Source organism: Pristiophorus japonicus, chromosome 6 (genome assembly GCF_044704955.1).
Source record: "Pristiophorus japonicus isolate sPriJap1 chromosome 6, sPriJap1.hap1, whole genome shotgun sequence".
Taxonomy (NCBI): Eukaryota; Metazoa; Chordata; class Chondrichthyes; family Pristiophoridae; genus Pristiophorus; species Pristiophorus japonicus.
The window spans coordinates 117,229,931-117,253,090 of NC_091982.1; the positions used below are offsets into that span (position 1 = coordinate 117,229,931).

Consider the following 23,160-nt stretch of genomic DNA (forward strand, 5'->3'; position numbering starts at 1 on the left):
AACTATAGAGCGAACCACAGAGTCAGATCTATAAAAGAGCAGGCAAACAAGCCGCGCAAGAAACACCTGAAAGCAGTCAAAAGGAAAAATCTGCTAGGCTTACAATTTTAAAGGGATGGCCGAAATAACCATCGAATGGAGACCTGAGAATTCGATTACTAAGTTCTTAGCCAATGGCCGAAACAACCATTGGGTACCCGCGGGATCGATTACTAAGTTCTTAGCCGAGAGAGATAAGAAAAAAAAGAGAAAGATAAGCTTTATTGAGTGAAAGAATGTTGTTTAGAAGTTTTCAGTTTGTATGAAAGTGTGTGTTTGTGTGGATGTTTTCCTGACTGTGGAATGTTTGGGGTAGGAGTTAATCAATTTTTCATTTGTCTGATAGCCTGTCTTTTAAAAAGAAAGAATAATCTGCATGTTTGTTTCAGCTACCCCATTTTTTGGATATGGAGCTGAAAGCTTTTTTAACCCTTTGTAATGTTGTACTGGATCTGGGAAAGTATGAATAAATGTTCATTGTGTACCTAGAAGTGAGCTAGATTTTAAGTTAGAAATGCAGGTGCGGATTTATTTTGATTATGATTTACGGAGCCATGACGCACAAAGACGGTTTGTTTAACAAAAGATAAAACTTCAGCCTTGAAGTTACAGTTGCGAAAAGAAAAACAAATTGAACGTTTTAATTGGATTACCAAAAAAAATTGTGTGGTCTTGTTTTAAATCAATTTGAATCGTAACAAAGCACTGTCTTTATTGTAAGCAAATCAATTTCAATGTTTAAAAAGCACTGTCTTCTCTAGTGTTCCTTTTTAAAAAAAAAAGCCTGCATAAATTTCTGGGAGCTACAAGCTAAGGGAAGCTCCGCCCTCTTCCCTTTTGTGTAAAATGTGTGAAATTTGTTAACTACAAAAACTAATTCAGTATTTTTACAGTTCATTGGAAAGGCATCCGAAGAAAGGAAAATACGGAAACTGACGTCAAATTTTATCTGCTCTGCATTGTGTTTAGCTAATAACATATTAGCTATGAAAAAAAACATATTGGTCTGAATTTAATTGGAATTATTCAGGTTAATTAACCAATGAAAACCAGACTTACATTGTGGCCACGATGAAATTCTGGTTATTTCAAAGTATGAGTGTCCCTAGCTCTGGATATGAGACTTTCACCAAATTGAAAAGAAAATAATAAAAGACGAGTTCCTCAAAATAGTGCGAGACACTGGGGAAAACCCTGCAGAAGGACTTCTGGAGCAAGGGGAACCCTACAATTGTAGCTTACTGGAATGGGAGGACTCCCCATGCAACTAAACATAAAGGAAGAATTAAACTACTGCTAAACGCCTCTACAAAACCCGCCCAAGCGGCGGTGGTGACGGTGAAAGCTCAACAGAAAGTGGTTAGCGAAATACAGAAAGGGAATGAGGCCTCGGACATAGCTGCTTGCGAAACAGCTGAGTCCCTGGACCCAGACCCAGAATCCGTTTGTGCGCTAACACTTGGGAGAAGGATGTGGACATTAAACAGTTACACGCAGATACAGATGAAAAGGAAAAAGCAGAATGAGAGCGCCTGGGAGGAATCCTGGGAGCAGATGATGTATGGAGGCATGACGATCGAGTCATAGCTCCTGAGTGTATTAGGAGAATGCTGATGGAACTACACCATGGCATAGACTACCAGGGGCACAATGCCATGATCACGAGCTTACAGAAAGAATGGTGGTGGCCAGCACTGGGATGCCAGGTGGCCAAATACTGTCAATTATGTATTACATGTGTACAGTATAATGCTGGGAAGCTTTTAAAGGTATGAATGGGACACCAGTTAAGGCCCACAGGACCGTGGGAAAACCTACAGATAGATTTTACTGGACCCCTCCCGAATTCTAGGGGAAAAACATATTGTCTCGTGGTAATTGATCAATTTACACAATGGGTGAAAGCCTTTACCACAAGGGATTGCACTGCCACCACCGTAGCAAGAATATTTGCAGAAGAAATAATCCCTCGTTGAGGTGTTCCCCTCCAGTTAGACTCAGATCAGGGGACAACTTCACCAGGAAGGTGATCCAACATACATGCGCCTTGCTAGGGATTAAGCAACAATTCCACATCCCATATCACCCGCAAAGCTCAGGGATAGTGGAAAGAATGAACCAAACTCTTAAATTATCCTTAGCTAAAGCTACAGAGGAGATCAGGAAGGGATGGGCAGATTTGCTCCTCGGTATTCTAATGAGACCTAGGTCCACCCCGAATAGAACGACAGGACTGATTCCCTTCAAATTGATGATGGGTAGAGCTATGAGACTATCGGAGGGAATAATGACAGGAGGGGAGGATGTAGGACCAGCAAGGGATAGAGTTAGGAGGTTTATTAAACAATTGTGCGAGCAATTGCATACCTTTAAACAAGAAGCGCGGGATCAACAAATAATTAAGGATATTACACGGGATGCAGATAAGCAACAGGGAAACAGCCCGGGAGTAGGTGAGAAGATGATGGTTAAGATAACCCCTGACAAACCAGGATTTGCACCGAGTGGCAGGGCCCATATGAGGTGCTTATGACTAGTGACACCTGTGCATGCGTAGACATGAGAGAAAGGGAAGATGGAAGCATTGGACACAGCTAAAATTATACCAATAGTTAACCGGTGACGACCGGGTTATCTTTTCTTACAGATGACCGGCGATCCTGCTATCATTCCATATCACGAAACTGAGGAGTACTATATAAGATACCGGGACTGGGAAAATAAACTCATTGTCGGAACTATATGGTCAAGAGTGGGGACCATAACGATACTGTAACAATTGTGCTGTTTTGGAAAGTGTGGATAGAGAGACAACAGTGGAGAGGCATCAACCACCAGCAGGAGTTAGAGCCGGTGCAGTTAATGATAACATTAGTGATCAGGATCCTCCAGGGGAGCATAGGTACCACTTTGGAGGTATACTATGCCCCTGATGTTTGGAGCTGTATCAATGATACTACCATCTCCTTGCCAGCTGGTACTGGACTTCAGCTGACATGTGAAGGCATTGACGACGAGATTCAACACCGCCTCCAGTGCAGCCTTCGGCCACCTGAGGAAAAGAGTGTTTGAAGACCAGGCCCTCAAATCTGCCACCAAGCTCATGGTCTACAGGGCTGTAGTAATACGCATTCTCCTGTATGGCTCAGAGATATGGACTATGTACACAAGTCGCTAGAGAAATGCCACCAACGATGTCTCCGCAAGATCCTACGAATTCCCTGGGTGGACAGATGCACCAACATTAGCGTCCTCGACCAGGCTAACATCTCCAGCATTGAAGCAGTGACCACACTTGATCAGCTCCGCTGGGCAGACCACATTGTTCGCATGCCAGACACGAGACTCCCAAAGCAAGCGCTCTACTCAGAACTCCTTCATGGCAACCGAGCCAAAGGAGGGCAGTGGAAACGTTACAAGGGCACCCTCAAAGCCTCTCTGATAAAGTGCAACATACTCACTGACACCTGGGAGTCCCTGGCCAAAGACCGCCCTAAGTGGAGGAAGTGCATCCGGGAGGGCGCTGAGCACCTCGAGTCTCATCACCGAGAGCATGCAGAAATCAAGCGCAGGCAGCGGAAAGAGCGTGCGACAAACCAGTCCCACCCACCCCTTCCCTCAACGACTATCTGTCCCATCTGTGACAGAGACTGTGGTTCTCGTATTGGACTGTGCAGTCACATAAGAACTCATTTTAAGAGTGGAAGCAAGTCTTCCTCGATTCCGAGGGACTGCCTATGATGATGATGATGAAGGCCCAATAACCCGATATTCAAGGAAAGATCAGTCCCACGGCCTCTTTCCCCACACCAATGGGGAATCCATTGTGGTGAGATGGAACAAGGATGGCAGCCAAGTGACCTACAGCACGATGGGTAGTAGTCACCCGCAGACAGCACAGACCTAAGCGAACCTAAGACCACAATGGAATGGCGTAAAAGGAATTCAGCTTCGGGCTCCTCGTCCTGTGTTAACCCACAAGAGAAGTACACATTGATGCTTGCCCCAGGGGCGAATGAGCCATGGGAAACTATATATTACGATAATACACCCGTTAATACATATAGCCAAACTAAATGGCAAGAGATGACCGTAAGAAACTGTAGCAAGAGACATAGGGCTAGAACCTCCTTTTTTTGCACGCTTAACGCCCACTTATCGCCCATTTTACCACTGAAATGATGTACAACACCCATACATCGCCCATTTTGGCACAAAATGGAAAGTGACGGGCTTTTTTTGGAAACTTATCGCGGAGCGTTATTTTCCCAATGGGATTAACGCTAAGATTCAATATTAACACCCGGCGATTGTTTTTTGGCATAAAGAGCATATTTACCCAAACTAGCGGCCATGGAGATCACCCCCTGTCAATTTCACCACCTCGCACACATATCATCCACAAAAAGTGAAACTAACCGTGGCGGACGCCAGTGGTGTGGCCGGCATTTGTTAAGTTCCACTCTTATGTGAGGAGCTGATATCGGAAAGATTTGCCTGAAAGAGCGTTGATGTTAGTGGCAACGCTGACACATTGCTGTGTGTGTGCAGCTCAGACATCAATGGTGCCCATCAGCTTGGTGCCAGTTAAAGTTTACATTGATTGATGTTAAGTTGTATTTAACCCTTTCATGGTAACAAATCACCAGTGTGTAACGGTCCAGCTATCTGAGACAATGCACAACAAGATTATGTTCAATAACAAAAGTTTAATACCAACATTGGTCTGAAATCATAAATGTTACAGCCAATAACACCCAACCCCAGCCCACACCCCACTTTTTCCACCATTGACATCGATCACATGTTCAACATGTCCACCAACACAGAATAGAAAGGCAAGGCAGGAGCATGGTCCCCAGCTCCCATACAATAACAAATTGCATACACCCAGATGGAGATACAACACAGCTATCACCTGCGCACATGCACCTCACTTTCCTTCCCCCTCTCCTTCTCCCCACCTCTCTACCCCTTCCCCTGCTCACTCCACGGTGCCTAGCCGAGGAGCTCCTCAGGCGATGCCTCATTGGGGGGGGATGAAGGCAGATGCGTTGGTTGCACGGGTACAGGAGCGGGGGGTGCCGAGGGGGCAACATTCTCTGAAGCAGAAGCACAATCTTGGTCCTTGCTCTCATCTGTCGTTTGCAGTGGTGGGACGGAACCTAGGGGTGGTGTGCCGTGCTCGGGGACCACTGGGCGGCCTGTGGCAGCAATGTTCCTGGCTATCGCATCCAGTTACTCCATCATGTGCGGAATGTACTCGGTCATGTTGGTCAGGTGTCGGGATATGCCTCCCAATGCCTCGATGAACTGGTCACCAATGTCTACAGTCCTAGACAACTGTACCATCTCTCCACTGTCACGTCACGCTCATGGAACTGACCTGCCATGTCCACGAGGCCTCCTTGGGGTCGGCGCCGTCCTGGGGACAAATGGTGTGCCCTGTGGAGAGATGCTTGGGGCCGGCACCTCCAGAGTGGAGGCGGGAATGACCGGAGGATCACTAGATGGCCTTGGGGTGGAATGGCTTCTGGAGAGTGGCAATGCAGGTTCTTCGAAGTCCGCACTCTCATCCATCGAGAAAAGACCCAGCGGATTGACGGGCGACAATCGGAGCTCCTCAGCACCAGATGTAGTAGGATCGTCCGCCGACTCCTGCCCCACGCCCCCACCTTCTGGCCTCTGTGCCTGGGGCCATGCTGCTGACTGAGCTGCAAGACACAAATGAGGTTATTAGAGGAGAAGGGGGTGCTAGGGTGACAAGGTGAGTCCAGCGCTACACAAAGCATATGCACGACAACAGCACTACCACTCTCAAAATCATTGCAGACATCACATTTCATGACCATCAACACATTTGCATTCCAATGATTTGCATGAGGCCAGCACTATTTATATGACACTTTTAGAAATCATCTATCATATATGATTGTACGGATATGAGTTGGTGTGGCATCTATTGACTTTAGATCAAGCAATGGTGTAAGCTTTACTCACGTGGCATCACTTCAGGGTCTGCAGATGTGTCCGTAGCTGTGTGGGGGTGCTTCCCCACGAGTGCGAGCACTCGCTCCTCCATCTCAGTGATATCGCTGGGGACTGGTGGCCCCCCGCCCGTTCACCTCTGCTCGGACCTCATCGTCGATAGCTTCTTCTGTAAAAGGTACCAGGACGACATGGCATGAGATCATTGCGTGATATCGTTGCTAGGTACTGTCACAGAGACCGATACAACACATAACCGACAGATGTAATCATGATTATTATGATTATTATCATTCTTTAGCTAAAGACGAACACCGTGACTGCAGGCTTTGAGTAAAACATTCCCGGTAAAAGTGCAAGACGTCACATCTGCTGATGGTTACTCATGACTGTTACAAATCAAATTACATAAATACACAAGTACATGGAAATCAATGTAATACTTTTGCGGATCCCACAAGGTCGTTCCATCATTTGCGGCATTGGTTGCCCTCATGCATCTCGTTGGTCGACGAGACCACCGCTGCTATCTCGGTCCATATCCTCTGGTAGGCCTTTGGTTTGGGCTTCCCACGCCCTCCCTGTGTCAAATCACCCCAGCATAACTCGACCTCTTGCAGGAGGGAGGCATTTGCCTCGTCTGAGAACCTCCTGGCTCTTTTGCAGCCTCCAATGTGCTCCTTTCCCACCTCACTGCTCTCTCCAGCGTCAGTCTCCACGGCATGCTATGATGCCTCCTCCTCTCTCTCCATTATAGGACAAATTCAGTCAAATATGTGGCTGGTAACAGCTAATTTTTGTTTGCCTACTTGCTGTGAAGCTCTAAAGTTTCCTTCCTTCCTCTCAAAGCAGCCACACCATACCCAGACACGCCTTCAGTCCCTCTGAGCTTCCTCTGTCTCCTCTTCTGCGCATGTCATGTTGAACCTTGACCTCCAGAATTGTGGGAATCGAGTGTTGCCATGCCATTGCTAAGGATGGCCAGAAGGTCAGAAAAATTTAACGCTACCGCCCATCTGACATCGCTCGCGGTAATGCTCATTTTCAACAATATAAACTAGGTGTTTTAGGAATGGGCGCGAAGCCAGCGATTTGAAAAACCTTTTTTACTGCCCATGCCAGAAATAATTCCCATTTTTGGGCGATAACCACAAAGGTGGAGGGGTTCTAGCCCATAGACGTGTTGGGATAGAATGGTGGAGAGATAGTAAGAAAATGAAAAGTGTACATTCTCAGGGACATCTATTCCAGTCATAATGGCATATGATACCAAACACAGCAAGGAACAAGCCAGGGAGAGTGTGACCCAGGAACGCCAAAGCGAGAAACATCTGATTGCCCAGACAATGCAGATCCCCCGACTAAGACAACGACCAAGTTTAAAATAGCCAGAATGACACTGTTAAGAACGTCACAAGGATGCATACAATAAGGGAAAGAGGGAATTGTCCTGTGCATAAAGCAGGAACAGTGCCCGCAACCACCAGGCATACGGTGGTAACAAGGGACGAGCCTACCACCGCATCTCAACAACCACGTCACAGGCAGCTGAACTAGATACACCGTCAGTGCCCGATAGGCGGGTTCAGTGGCCGGAACACACACTTGGGCACAAATTGGATTAGTGTTAGTAAAATGTGAAGAGATATTATATGATAATGTACACCATGAGTTGGTATCTATTGTGTTAAATTGACTAATCTGGAACTCCCTGAATGGTGTTCTAAAAGAATGCAACAGTTGTACCGAAGATTGGTGCAACAAATCCTCAGACGAAGTAATTATGCCAACGGGGGGCCAATTAGGACCCGTTCTCATAGACTACATAAACAAGGCCTGGTAAATAATGCAGCTACGGTCTTTAACACCGAAACCTCGGTGGCTAACACCATTGATTTGGCAACTTTGGATAATAAAGTATGAGATTCTCGTATTAAGAGAATTTTGCATGAACAAAATCAGAATCAAGGTTCACAGTTAACAGAGGACCAAGTGCTGACAATTAGATTACAGGACATAGCAACAGTCCTCGAGGCCCATGCACGGACCATTAATAAGCTAATCAAGGAAGAGCATGTAGCCTTCTGACCAAGCAGCTAAGAATGATGCCTGTAGTATATTCGGGACCTGGGTAGTAGAACAGACAAGGGAAAATTTGGCACAGATCCACAGAGGGGAGGTTCCCCAATGGGTCAGCAATGACCAAGTGATCAATTTGACCATGCACTCGAAGGAAATACAAGAGTGCCAACTCAGGGGATGAAACGCGTATTTCCCACACAAGTGGATGTAATAATGATAAAGCGGGGCTAGTAGGATTGGTCCTGGTCATTCCAGTAATTATGGAAGGAGATAACCCAAAAGAAGTGTATGAAGTACAAAACATACGGATTATTAGAGAAAGTGTGTATATAGCGTATCACGAGATGCTACCATATGCTGTAACTTACAGAGACAGTTTGATGGGAACAAAATTGGAAGGATTTGTTACTCATCAAGGCACCACGGTATGCCCTCCCAAAATTAGTTATGATCCTGAGGCGGCTTGCGGCTTTAATATTACTAGTACGCAGGTAAATTGCACCATGGAAACCGTGGGTGCACAATGAGGAAAGACCCACGTGGCGTATGTAAGCAACGGAGAATACTGTGTAACGACTAATCAGAAATCTTTAAAGTACAATCAACAGGAATGCCAGATCCCCACTGCTACATTCTGCTTTGATCCGGAAGGACCCGTGAGAATCGGAAAGGAAGAATTGGTAGACATACATCGACGAGAATCAACATCGATACAGATGTCAGGTGACATAAAGGAGGAGCTCGCCAAATACGTGAACATGTTTAGATATGAGGTGCCCCTGTTACCAGAACACCTCGTCAAACTGCGAGAAACAGTTGCCAAGAGTCAGAGAGTCTACTACACTCTCAGGCAGAACAATCAGGACTTCCGGAGGGAAATTGAGGACATTAAGGTCACCACATGGCAGGATAACCTATGGAACTGGGGATTGAACGTTCAAATCCATCCTTGGATAAGGATAATATCCCATGTACTTATCATGATTCAATTATTGATTGTGCTATATTTGCTGTGTTTGCAATGTGCTGCAGCAAGAAAACGGAAGGCCCAACTACTGGTAAAGTCAATTAAGGCTAGGTCAACCTCGGGGCACAGCAGCGCACTGTTTGAGGTTTAGAGAGACACACAATCGTATTCCAGACTAGATGGCCACTGCTCAAGGAAAACCGGAGTGTGTTCTTTAACAAATCTCAAAGATATGGCCTGCTTGTGTATAGCCAAGGGCCATAAGGGGGGATTGTAAGAGTTAAAACTAATAACATTATTGTGGCAGCAGCTGAGCTCATGGGAAAAGGATAGTTTTGACTGATAAGGGAACAAAGGGCAGAACTCAAAAGGAGTTGACAGCACCTACTAATAAAATCTCCAAGGACAGTCTGGAAACATAGATAGGATGCCTGGTAGCTGCATATGAAATATTGTAAGATTGCAAAATAATACTATATATAAATGTTGATTTGAGAATCAGAGAAGTCTCTCTCGGGAGTGATTGAGAAGGGTTCTTCCCCTGCATATGCTTGAATAAAGATCGTTTCGAACCTATCTTTGGAGTCTGTCACCAATCGGGCGTCGATCCTCTATTTCAGTGGGTCCGCTCGGGAGAAAGGAAGAGTTCTCCACAACACCATGTTTTCCATTTCCTCTCACCTTGTCCCCCCTGTGTCTCTGTGTCCACACCAGGTGCTACTGCCCTGAGATATTGAGGAGGGAACACGGGATGCTGTGCATCCCATTCCTTCCCTCACAGTCTGACTCAGTGAAGATGTGAAAAAGGTCCTTCATTTATTTTCTAGTTTCTTGTACCTGTTCTCACCCTGATTGAGGATGAATACTCTCACCAGTCTTGTAATGTATCTGATGGTAAATAAAGTGTTGCCGCTACTCACACTCTCTACTTTCCTCTTAAAGGAGAAAACCGCATACAACCAGAGACAGAAAAGTGACATCGGGGGAGGAGCCACAAGCCTCCGACCTCTCACCCTTTCTGAGGGAGCTCTGGAATCGCTGGGCAGTCACACGGAGCAAGCAGCGAGAGACGGAGAAGTAGGATGGGAGGAGCCCGTTCCAGGTTGGTCAGGAAACTCCTCATATTGTGTCTCATCAGTTAATTCTGTTACACCACAATCTGTCATCGCATTATAAGAAGATAAGAAATAGGAGCAGGAGTAGGCCATATGGCCTCTTGAGCCTGCTTCGCCATTCAATAAGATCATGGCTGATCATTGACTACAACTCCACTTTCTCGCCTAATCTCCATATCCCTTGATTCCCCATCACTCCGAAAATCTTATCTATTTCAGCCTTGAATATATTCAGAGACTCAGCATCCACAGCCCTCTGGGACAGAGAATTCCAAAGATTTACAACCCTCTGAGTGAGGAAATTCCTCCTCATCTCTGTCTTAAATGGCCTACCCCTTATCCTGATACTGAGCCCCCTAGTTCTAGACATTCCAGCCAGGGGAAACAACCTCTCAGCATCTATCCTGTCACTCCCCTTCAGAATCTTTTATGTTTCAATGTGATTACCTCTCATTCTTCTAAACTCCAGAGATTATAGGCCCATTCTACACGATCTCTCGTTATAAAACAGCACTCTCATCCCAGGAATCAAACTAGTGAACCTTGGTTGCACTGCCTCTATGGCAAGTATATCGTTCCTCAGATGAGGAGAGTAAATTTCTGCACAGTACTCCAGGTGTGATCTCACCAAGGCCCTGTACAATTGTAGCGTGACTTCCTTACTCTTATACTCCAAAGCCCTTGCAAAAAAGAACATGTCATTTGCCTTCCTTATTGTTTGCTGAACCTATATGCTAGCACAAGGACACCCAAATCTCTCTGAACACGAACATTTAAAGTTTCTCACCATTTAAAAAATATTATGTTTTTCCATTCTTCATACCAAAGTGAATAACCTCACATTTCCCTACATTATACTCCACCTACCACATTTACTGCCCACTCACTTGATCTAGCTATGTCCCTTTGCAGACACTTTGCGTTCTCCTCACAGCTTAATGTCCCACCTAGCTTTGTATCATCAGCAAACTTGGATCCATTACACATGGTCCTTTCATCTAGGTCATTAATGTAGATTGTAAATAGCTGAGGCCCTAGCACTGATCCTTGCAGCACCCCACTAGTTACAGGCTGCCAACCTGAAAATAAACATTTATCCCGACTCACTGTTTTCTGTCCGTTAACCAATCCTCTATCCAAGCTAATACATTACCTCTAATCCCATGATCAATTGCAATCTTTTATGTGGCAAACTTATCAAATGGCTTTTGGAAATCCAAATATACTACATCCACTGGTTCCCTGCTAGTTACATCCTCAAAAACTCTTATAAATTTTTCAAACACAATTTCCTTTTCATAAAACTTTATTAACACTGCCTAAATATGTTATGATTTTCTAAGTGCCTCAATGCCACTTCCTTAACAATGGATTCCAGCATTTTCCCGAAGACTAATGTCAAGCTAACTGGCCTGTAGTTCCCTCTTTTCTCTCTCACTACTTTCTTGAATAGCGGTGTTACATTTGCTATCTTCAAATCCACTGGGACCGTTCAAGAATCTAGGGAATTTTGAAAGATCAAAACAAATGCATCCACCATCTCTGCAGCCACCTCTTTTAGAACCCTAGGATCGAGGCCGTCAGGTCCAGGGGATTTGTCAGCTTTTAGTCCCATTAGTTTCTCTAGTACTTTTTCTCTATTATATTAATTAGATTAAGTTCCTCACTTTCATTAGACCCTTGGTTCCCCACCATTTTAGGTATGCTTTTTGAATCTTCAACTGTGAAGACAGATACAAAATATTTGTTTAATGTTTCTGCCATTTCCTTATTCCCCATATTAATTTCTCCTGCCTCAATCTTTAAGGGTCCAATGTTTACTTTTGCTACTCTATTCCTTTTTACATACTTGTAGAAGCTCTCACAATCTGTTTTTATATTTCTTGCTAGTTTTCTCTCAGTCAATTTTTTCCCTTTTTAAAAATGCTTTTGATCATCCTTTGCTGGTTTCTGAAACTCTCTCTCTCAGGCTTACTACTATTCTTCGCTGCATTATAAGCTTCTTATTTCAATCTAATGCTACCTTAACTTCTTTAGCTGGCCACGGATGGATCACTTTTCCTGTGGAGTTTTTGTTTCTCAATAGAATTAATTTTTGTTGAGAATTATGAAATATTTCTTTAAATGCTAGCCACTGCTTTTCTACTGATCATAGAAACATAGAATTATACACTTTACTGCACGGAAGGAGGCCATTTCAGCCCATCTTGTCTGCGCTGGCCGACCAAGAGCTATCCAGCCTAATCCCACTTTCCAGCTCTTGGTCCGTAGCCCTGTAGGTTCTGGCACTTTAAGTACACAAGTATTTTTTAAATGTCGTGAGGCTTTCTGCCTCTATCACCCTTTCAGGCAGTGAGTTCCAGATCCCCACCACCCTCTGGGGAATTAACCCTCCTCCCAGTTACTTTAAATCTATGCCCCCTGGTTGTTGACCCCTCTGCCAAGTGAAACAGGTCCTTCCTAGCCACTCTATCCAGGCCCCTCATAACTTTATACACCTCAATCAGGTCTCCTCTGTTCCAAAAAAAACAGACCCAGCCTCTCAAATCTTTCCTCATAGCCAAAATTCTCCATTCCAGGCAAAATTCTTGTAAATCTCCTCTGCACCCTTTCCAGTGCAATCACATCTTTCCTATAATGTAGTGACCAGAACTGCACACAGTACTCCAGCTGCGGCCTAACCAGTGTTTTATACAGTTCAAGCATAACCTCCTTGTTGTTGTACTCCATGCCTCAGCTAATAAAGGCAAGTATTCCATATGCCTTCTTAATCACCTTATCTACCTGGCCTGCTACATTCAGGGATCTGTGGACCTGCACTCCAAGGTCCCTTTATTGCTCTACATTTCACAGTGTCGTACCATTTTATGTGTATGCCCTTCCCTGTTAGACCTCCCCAAGAGCATTAACTCACTCTTATCCGGATTGAATTCCATTTGTCATTGTTCTGCCCACCTGACCAGTACATTGATATCTTCCTGCAGTCCGCAGCTTTCTTCTTCATTATCAACCACACAGCCTATTTTAGTGTTATCTGCAAACTTCAAGTCCAAGTCATTGATATGTACCACAAAATGCAATGGACCCAACACTGAACCCTATGGAACCCCACTGAATACAGCCTTCCATTCACAAAAACACCCATCAACCATTACCCTTTGCTTCCTGCCTCTGAGCCAATTTTCGATCCAACTTTGCCCAGGATCCCATGGGCTTTTACTTTCGTGAGCAATCTACTATGTGGGACTTATCAAAAGCTTTGCTAAAATCCATATACACTATATCATACACACTACCCTCATCGACCCTCCTGTTCAACTCCTCAAAAAATTCATTCAAGTTAGTCAGACACGACCTTTCATTAACAAATCCATACTGACTGACCTTGATTTAATCCATGTCTTTCCAAATGAAGATTTATCCTTTCCATCAGGATTTTTTCCATTAATTTTCCCATCACTGAGGTTAGGCTGACTGGCCTATCCTTGAGAGTTTCTGCAGTATTGAGTTCTCGGTATCTGTCATAAGCTTCCCTTTTTTTCTTTCTCTTACGCTGTATGTCCCTTGACATTCAGGGGGCTCTAGATTTGGTAGCCCCACCCCTTTTCTTTAAGGGAACATACTTGCTCTGTACCTTTAGGATCAGCTCGTTGAATGCCTCTCACTGCTCTTTACCATCAAGTAGCTGTTTCCAATCCACGTTTGTCAAATTCTATCTCAGCTCAGCTCAGCAAAATTTGCTTTACCTCAGTTGAGAATTTTTTTCCTGGTCCACCTTTGTCCTTTTCCATAACTACATAGAAACATATAACATAGGTGCAGGAGTAGGCCATTCGGCCCTTCGAGCCTGCACCGCCATTCAATGAGTTCATGGCTGAACATGCAACTTCAGTACCCCATTCCTGCTTTCTCGCCATACCCCTTGATCCCCCTAGTAGTAAGGACTATATCTAACTCCTTTTTGAATATATTTAGTGAATTGGCCTCAACAACTTTCTGTGGTAGAGAATTCCACAGAATTCACTCTCTGGGTGAAGAAGTTTCTTCTCATCTCGGTCCTCAATGGCTTACCCCTTATCCTTAGACTGTGACCCCTGGTTCTGGACTTCCCCAACATTGGGAACATTCTTCCTGCATCTAACCTGTCTAAACCCATCAGAATTTTCAATGTTTCTGTGAGATCCCCTCTCATTCTTCTGAACTCCAGTGAATACAAGCCCAGTTGATCCAGTCTTTCTTGATATGTCAGTCCCGCCACCCCGGGAATCAGTCTGGTGAACCTTCGCTGAACTCCCTCAATAGCAAGAATGTCTTTCCTCAAGTTAGGAGACCAAAACTGTACACAATACTCCAGGTGTGGCCTCACCAAGGCCCTGTACAACTGTAGTAACACCTCCCTGCCCCTGTACTCAAATCCCCTTGCTATGAAGGCCAACATGCCATTTGCTTTCTTTACCGCCTGCTGTACCTGCATGCCAACCTTCAATGACTGATGTACCATGACACCCAGGTCTCGTTGCACCTCCACTTTTCCTAATCTGTCACCATTCAGATAATAGTCTGCCTCTCTGTTTTTACCACCAAAGTGGATAACCTCACATTTATCCACATTATACTTCATCTGCCATGCATTTGCCCACTCAGCTAACCTATCCAAGTCACTCTGCAGCCTCATAGCATCCTCCTCGCAGCTCACACTGCCACCCAACTTAGTGTCATCCGCAAATTTGGAGATACTACATTTAATCCCCTCGTCTAGAAATCATTAATGTACAATGTAAACAGCTGAGGTCCAGCACAGAACCTTGTGGCACCCCATTAGTCACTGCCTGCCATTCTGAAAAGTACCCATTTACTCCTACTCTTTGCTTCCTGTCTGCCAACCAGTTCTCAATCCACGTCAGCACACTACCCCCAATCCCATGTGCTTTAACTTTGCACATTAATTTCTTGTGTGGGACCTTGTCGAAAGCCTTCTGAAAGTCCAAATATACCACATCAACTGGTTCTCCCTTGTCCACTCTACTGGAAACATCCTCAAAAAATTCCAGAAGATTTGTCAAGCATGATTTTCCTTTCACAAATCCATGCTGACTTGGACCTATCATGTCACCTCTTTCCAAATGCACTGCTATGACATCCTTAATAATTGATTCCATCATTTTACCCACTACCGATGTCAGGCTGACCGGTCTATAATTCCCTGCTTTCTCTCTCCCTCCTTTTTTTATAAGTGGGGTTACATTGGCTACCCTCCACTCGATAGGAACTAATCCAGAGTCTATGGAATGTTGGAAAATGACTGTCAATGCATCCGCTATTTCCAAGGCCACCTCCTTAAGTACTCTGGGATGCAGTCCATCAGGCCCTGAGGATTTATCGGCCTTCAATCCCATCAATTTCCCCAACACAATTTCCCGACTAATAAGGATTTCCCTCAGTTCCTCCTTCTTACTGGACTCTCTGACCCCTTTTATATCCGGAAGGTTGTTTGTCTCCTCCTTAGTGAATACAGAACCAAAGTACTTGTTCAATTGGTCTGCCATTTCTTTGTTCCCCTAAATCTTACAGTATTGGTCACTCGTATCAAAATGCTCTCCCTCTGATACCCCTTCCACCTGCCCCTCTTCATTCCCCCTAACCAATCCAGAACCGCCCCCTCCCTTGTTGGGCTTGTTACATACTGGCGAAAGAAGTTGTCCTCAATGCATTCTTAAATATTTTTTAATCTATTTTTCCAGTCTACCTTAGCCAACTCACTTTTCATATCTATGTAATTGGCTTTATTTAAGTTTAAGACTAGTTTGGATTTCGGCAAGTCACTCTCAAACGTAAGGTGACAATCTATCGTGTCATGATCATTCTGCCCCAGAGTATCCTTTACTATGAGACTGATAATTAACTCTGTCGCATTACACAATACAAGATCTAAAATAGCTTGTTCCCGGGTTGGTTCCATGAAGTATTGTTCTAGGAAACTGTCCCGAATGCATTCCATGAACTTGTCCTCCAGACTACCTTTGCCAATTTGATTTGTCCAGTCTATATGAAGATTAAACTTGCCCAAGATTAGTGCATTATCTTTGTTACAAGCTCCTACTGTTGATTGATTAATATTCTGTCCAACGGTACGGCTACTATTGAACCTAAAGGATGTGACTGCCTCCTGGAGCAAAGTGTCCAGGTAACTTTCTCCCTCCCTGATACATCGCAATGCCAGTGTTTCATTTTGTCGCTTGTAATGAGTGCACTGTCCATTCTGCAGCTCATGTTCCCCTGTTAACCTCTCCTCATCTTCAGCCCTTCAGCACAGGAGGAGCAGCCTCAAGAACCAGGGCTCTCAGTTTGGGCTCCATCTCACAAGCACCAGCCGAGAGATACCCACTCGGTAGGGCTTTGTCAGACTGAGAGTAGACTAGAGCGCACGTGGTGAAGAGAAGCTTGGGCGGGAATGAGGGGGCAGTCGATGCTGTCTGGAAGGACAGGAGATACTTGCCTTCAGCTGTGATACCTCAGGACACAGATCTAAGGGATCCATTAGTTAAAGGTAGGGTGGCTACCTTAAGGAAAGACAAATTAACTGGCCTTCATCTCATTGCTTGTTATGGGACCTTGCTGTGCCTAAATTAGCTGTCACATTTGACAACATAATAACAGTAATTGCACTTCAAAAGCAAATAATTCGATGTGAAGTGTATGGGGATGTCCTGAGACTGTGACAATGTGCTGTATAAATGCAAGTTCTTTTATTCTGTTATAAAACATCATGTAAAATGTTTCCTTTCAGTGAACAGTTTGTTCAGTCTCCGAACTCAACATTCTTCACTGAGGAGGAGCTCAACAAACTGAAGTCTGAGTATAAAACGGGTGGGCTCGAAAAGATTACACCTCTGCTACAGAAGAAGGTAAAGGAGCTGGACAGTACAGAGGTAAACATTGCAGTGACGGGAGAATCAGGCGCAGGGAAATCCACCTTCATCAATGCTATGAGAGAGCTTCAGGATGGTGATGAGGGAGCAGCTAAAACTGGGACCACAGAAACCACAATGGAGCCAACCGGGTTCCCACATCCCACCCTGCCTAATGTTTGCTTCTGGGACCTGCCAGGAATTGGAACTAAACAATTCCCAGCCAACAAATACCTGAGGGAAATGAAATTTAAAACATACGATTTCTTCATCATTATCTCATACTGTCGCTTCACAGAAAATGATCTAAAACTGGCCAAAGAGATTAAACGACTGGGGAAGAATTTTTACTTTGTTCGATCTAAAATTGACGGTGATCTCGATTCAATGAAAAAGCAACGGAAGGAGTTTAATGAAGAAGAAGAACTGGAGAAGATCAGGAATGACTGTGTCAGCAAGTTGCTCGAGGCAGGGATTCCATCGCCCAATGTTTTCCTGATATCAAGCTTTGATCTGAATCTGTATGATTTTAATCTGTTAAATGAGGCTCTTGAAGATAATCTTCCGGATATAAAGAAAAGTGTGTTCATACTGGCCCTTCCAAACCTCAATGAGGAGATTGTAGAGAAGAAAAGAAAAGAGCTGAGGAAACGAGTCTGGATGTTGGCAACACTTTCTGGAGTAGTGGGAGCAGTGCCAGTCCCTGGGATATCCCTTGCTTGTGACATTGCGATACTGGTTGGAGGAATAATACATTTCCGTAAGTGTCTGGGTCTGGATGATGCCTCTATTCAAAGACTGGCCAACAAGGCAGAGAAACCTGTGGGAGTTCTGAAAGCAGTGGTGAAAACTCCCCTGGTGGGTGAAGTAACTCCAGATTTGATTACAAGGGGAGCGTGGGGTGTCGCTGTTGTCACCATTTCAGCACTTGAGATCGCTCTTGACATCATACCAGTCATTGGGTCCATCTTTGGAGCAGGATCATCATTCCTTATGACCTACAAGATACTGAGTGGTGCACTGGATGAGCTTACAGAGAATGCGCAGAGAGTGGTGAAGGCTGCATTTGGAACTGATGACCACCCCTCAGACACCATTCCTCCGACAGACCACCCTTCATAGATACCACCCTTCCCACTGACCATCCCCCCTGCAGACCACCCCTCCGACAGACCACCCCTCCGACAGACCATCCCCCCTATAGACCATCCATCCTACAGACCATCCATCCTACAGACCATCCCCCCTACAGACCATCCCCCCTACATACCACCCCTCCGACAGACCATCCAACCTGCAGACCACCTCTCCGACAGACCACCCCTCCGACAGACCATCCCCTCTATAGACCATCCATCCTACAGACCATCCATCCTACAGATCATCCCCCTACAGACCATCCCCCCTACATACCACCCCTCTGACAGACCATCCACCCTGCAGACCAGCCCTCCGACAGACCACCCCTCCGACAGACCACTCCTCCGAAAGACCCCCCCCACAGACTACCCCCCCCTACAGACCATCCCCCCTACAGACCATCCCCGCTACAGACCATCCCCGCTACAGACCATCCCCCCTACAGACCATCCCCCCTACAGACCACCCCTCCGACAGACCACCGCTCCGACAGACCCCCCCCCACAGACTATCCCGCCCCTCCTATAGACCATCCCTCATACATTCTCGTCCTACATTACAACAGTGACCACACCTCAAAGTTCTTCATTTTCTTTGATGCAATTTGCTGAGCAGTAATTGTAAATATATCTCAGGGCCTTTATACCAGCGTGTCTGACAGTGGGGGCCGATGGGACAGAATTTTCATTGGGTAGGTATGGTTTCTAGAAATCAGGGTGGAGAGGAAATGTGCCTGAAAATCATTTATTTTCCTTAGTCCTTGTTTTTCTGCCAGGGGCAAACAGCTGAGAGCCATGAACAGAAAACCTCTAGGGACGGGAAGGGGGGAAATCTCTTCACCTTAAGCATTCAGTCGAGAGAGATAAGGACACTTGTATATTGCTGAGAAAGGCCAGTAATTGCACTGTTCCCCTCGGTAAGTTTTGTTACTGAGCAGCATTGGTGGTTGATCATCAGTGTGTGAGTGTAGAAGGGCAGATCTTGCAGATGGTGATGGGGGACTTACCAGGGTAAGGAGCATGTAACACTGTGACAACCAATCACCTGCGGGAAAATAGTGGACAACAATACACAACTACGTCAATCTAGGAGGAGCGGTGCCCTGTGAGGCTCTGAATGTCCAAAGACACTGTGACTGGGGTCTGTGCCTCCTGTGGAAACCACCTTTCACGTAGAAGGCAGAGTAACGAAAGCAGCCAGTACCCTCCCAATGGCGGATTCACCACTGCCAGTGATTATGCGACCAACTGATTGATCAGGAAAGTGACTGAAGCTCAGTGTCAGAACGCCGGCCAACACGTCAGTTCCAGCTGGTGAAGCTGAAGGTGTTGTATGTTGGACACTGTAACCAGGAACAGAGACCTGAGATGTGAAGTCCCTGGGGATGGGAGGAGGGAGAGGACAATGATGTGGAAGAAGCTGCAGCAGAGGAGCAGTTACTGCAGGAGGAGAGGTGTGGGAACGTGTGACATCAACTTACTGCAACATGTGTGCTGCACAGTGATATCAGCAACTCATTGATGCTATTGGTGTGAAATATTGTACTTTTACTCTATACTGTGCTTTAATGTAATTCTGGCAGATCAATTAAACTTAATTTAAACATATCCATCTGTATCAATTCTTGTTAATCAATAATTGCTGAATGCTCTATATAATTGCAAACTGTTGCTGTATGAATTATCTGCTCTTATCAGGACTGATGGTAATTTGACCAAGTGAAACTGATGAACAATGTCATTGTACCACAACATATTCTAAACATGAACACAGTGTTGTTTCCCTGGAGAAATGTATTGTGTGTCATTGCTTTCCAAACCAGCGGTTGTGGGAAATGCTGCAGTGAATCAGATTCTATAGCCTGGGCGTTGCTGTTGAGGCAAAACTGTGCCAACTCAGGCAGACAATATCCACGCACACTGCAAAGAATGCAATAAATGGCCAACACTTCACCTTGAAGATTGTGCTGAGTATTTGTCATTAGCTACTGAAACAGGAATGCAGGGTAAACATCCATAGATAGTGTTGGAAGAACTGAGCAGGAACGTGTAGGTGAAGGTCACTTGGACATGGTCACTTACAGATGTACGTAGATTTAAGACATGGTGTCGATGTGGCACTGATTGGAAGGCAGCTGGAGACAGTGACTGAAGCTCCAGACTTTCTTGCTGCCGTGCTGGTTTGCAGCTCATTCCTTATTGTCATTTTCACACTCTCGCTCTGCCATGACTTTGCCGATCTGATCATCAACCTGCATGTTGAGGCCCCTGTGCAGATGCAAAGTTAATGACCATGTAGTGGGGGGTTTGGGGGAAGAAAGGAGGCATCACTTTTCCACCAAGCCATGTGAATAGTTCCATCAGGATCCTAATAGTATGTTTGATAATTCTGCTTGTAGTCTGAGCTTCATTGTATCCGGGCTTTGCTTCTATCTGAAGTTATTGTAAGGCATACCTGAGCCATGGCTGCAGAGGGTAGACCTGGTCTCCCAGGAGACATTCCTCCCCGAGTCCATCCCTTTCATCTAATGGTAGTGCAGATATCTGGCTTACGATTTCAATTAAGTCATCATGGCAGTTCCTGAGCAAGCAATCACTGGCCTGCTTGATTCTGTTGGTGGTCACATTCCATCCGTCCATTGAGAGAATAAAGTATTTGTTGCTTCATGTAGGGCACAGCATTGTGCACATGGACTGAATGACAGCGTGAGAACCATTGAGGGCCGTTACCTCTGGGAAAGCCAATAGATCTGTAGAATTGGTTCCCCCTTACATCACTCCTGTAGATTATTAACACAAGGATGTCAGTTCTTGCTCCGCTTGACCTTGTTTCATTTATGGAAAGTAGCTGGCACTGCAGTCGTCCCTTCTGAAAGTGTGAAAGGAGTAAAACGCATAAACATTGAGAGTTGGGTGTGATGCCCAGTGGCAGTGTCTTGAGGAGTTTACATCTTATCGGGAAGTCTTCCTGAAGGAGGAGACACAGCCCTGGAATTAGCTGTCTCACAAATCTTAGTCTCTTCAGGAATATTTTTACTCTCATTCCCAAAGTGTCCCATATGGAAGCAGTTGCGTAGTGGTGTGTGTGTTACCTTGTGTGCCATCTGATGTCATCGGCTTCTGTTGGGTTTTAAAGAGCACTGAATGTAATCCCCACAGTGTGCAACAACTGTCAGCTAAAGTATCCGGTGTTATAGTTCAGCTTTCTCCTCACACTTTTAATTGTGTTCACAGATAAAGTATGTCTCTATAATCAGATCAGTTTCCTCTGACTAAAACCGGCACCCTTCTGCATGCTCTGAGTGAGATTGTGTGCTAAGGAGCAAATAATTACTCCTAAACTATGGAATATTTCACCAGAGATGACGTGGATCGCTCACATTCTCCTGTCTGTTTCCAAAGGAGGTAAATTCCATACTGTCAACACCTTTCTGCTTGGACCAATAGATTTATTTACAAGTAAGATAGTACATGGGAGTAGGGAGACGGTCTGTGAGATAATACACATACACAGGGAAAACAAAGGTAAATTAGTCTTCAAATAATCCAAATATCTTCTCTTGAATATACTTCTTACACAGTCTGATAATGCACAAGAATTTTGGGTGAAACCGTCCATCAGAGATTCTTTGATATGATGTCGATACCTCAGTGATGTGAAACCCCTTCTGGTGATCTTTCTGAAAATGATGTGAGTGAATGTTATTTGTAAACAGAATTACAGATAATGTTTAAAGACAAAGGTAGCTGTTGAGATAGGGATGGTTAGCAGTGAGCTGTTGCTTCACTATCTCAACCTCCTGGTCATTCCAGGGTCTGAACTGTTCAAAATCCACAATCCAGGATGTCTCCTGAGGATTTGGCAACGACAAGTGGATCCAATTTAAAGGCAACTCTCACAATAGAACCTGAAGCCACAAGGGTCTCTCTATAGAACAGTGAGAACTGAGTGTTATTTGTCTTTACAATTCCACCCTTGACTAACTACTCTTGTACTGTTGTGATATGGCAGAATAATTTATTTATGTTTCACAGTTTTTGCTCTACTCTCTTGCGCCCCATACCCTTATTAACTATTCCAATCAACATTAGTTTAACTCAGTTGGTGCCAGTCTTACCTCAGAGGTTCGAGGGAGTGGGTTCAAGCCCCATTATAGATTACAGCACATAGTCCAGGCTGATACTTCAGTGCAGTAGTGTGGGAATGCCTCCATTTGGATGAGATGTTAAACTGGGGCTCGGTCTGCCGAGATAGGTGATAATGATCCCAGGGTACTATTTGACCAAATGCAGGGAGCTCGACTGGTACCAGCCAACATTTCCCCCATTGACCAACACCATTATGCAAACAATGGCTTCTCTTTCTGGAGCATCATGGGTCTGACAGCATGCTCCAGGCATCCTTCAATTTCAGAGTTTCTTTATAAGGAAGATTGTATTTGCCCCTCCCATACTCTACAATCCCCCACAATCCTGCTACATCCCTCCCAAGCCTACTACCACTCCACCCTATGCTGGTCTATCCTATTAAACCCTGCTACACCTTCAGACAACCCTAGTGCCATCACGTCCAACACTGCGGCCCCTCCATACAACCCTGGTATATCCAATCCAACCCTGTTACCCCACCACTGAAACCCTGGTATATCCAGTCCAACCCTGTTACCCCACCACTGAAACCCTGGTATATCCAGTCCAACCCTGCTGCCCCTCCACACAACCCTGGTATAGCCCATACAACCCTATTACATAAGAACATAAGAAATAGGAGCAGGAGTAGGCCATACGGCCCGCTCGAGCCTGCGCCGCTATTTAATACGATCATGGCTGATCGGATCATGGACTCAGGTCCACTTCCCTGCCCACTCTCCATAACCCTTTATTCCCTTATCGTTTACGAAACGGTCTATTTCTGCCTTAAA

General features: G+C 45.1%; 1 protein-coding gene across 1 annotated transcript in view; it reads left to right on the plus strand.

Annotated features, from left to right (window-relative positions):
• The window catches only part of LOC139265765 (interferon-inducible GTPase 5-like), a 42,477-nt gene extending 22,279 nt beyond the window's left edge, over positions 1–20,198 (plus strand). The window contains exons 2-3 of the mRNA XM_070883137.1: positions 10,019–10,178; positions 16,979–20,198. Coding sequence (XP_070739238.1) covers positions 10,159–10,178; positions 16,979–18,221 — 1,263 coding nt within the window. The 5' untranslated portion in view covers positions 10,019–10,158 and the 3' untranslated portion in view covers positions 18,222–20,198. The remainder of the gene's footprint in view (positions 1–10,018; positions 10,179–16,978) is intronic.
• Positions 20,199–23,160: the final 2,962 nt, after the last annotated feature.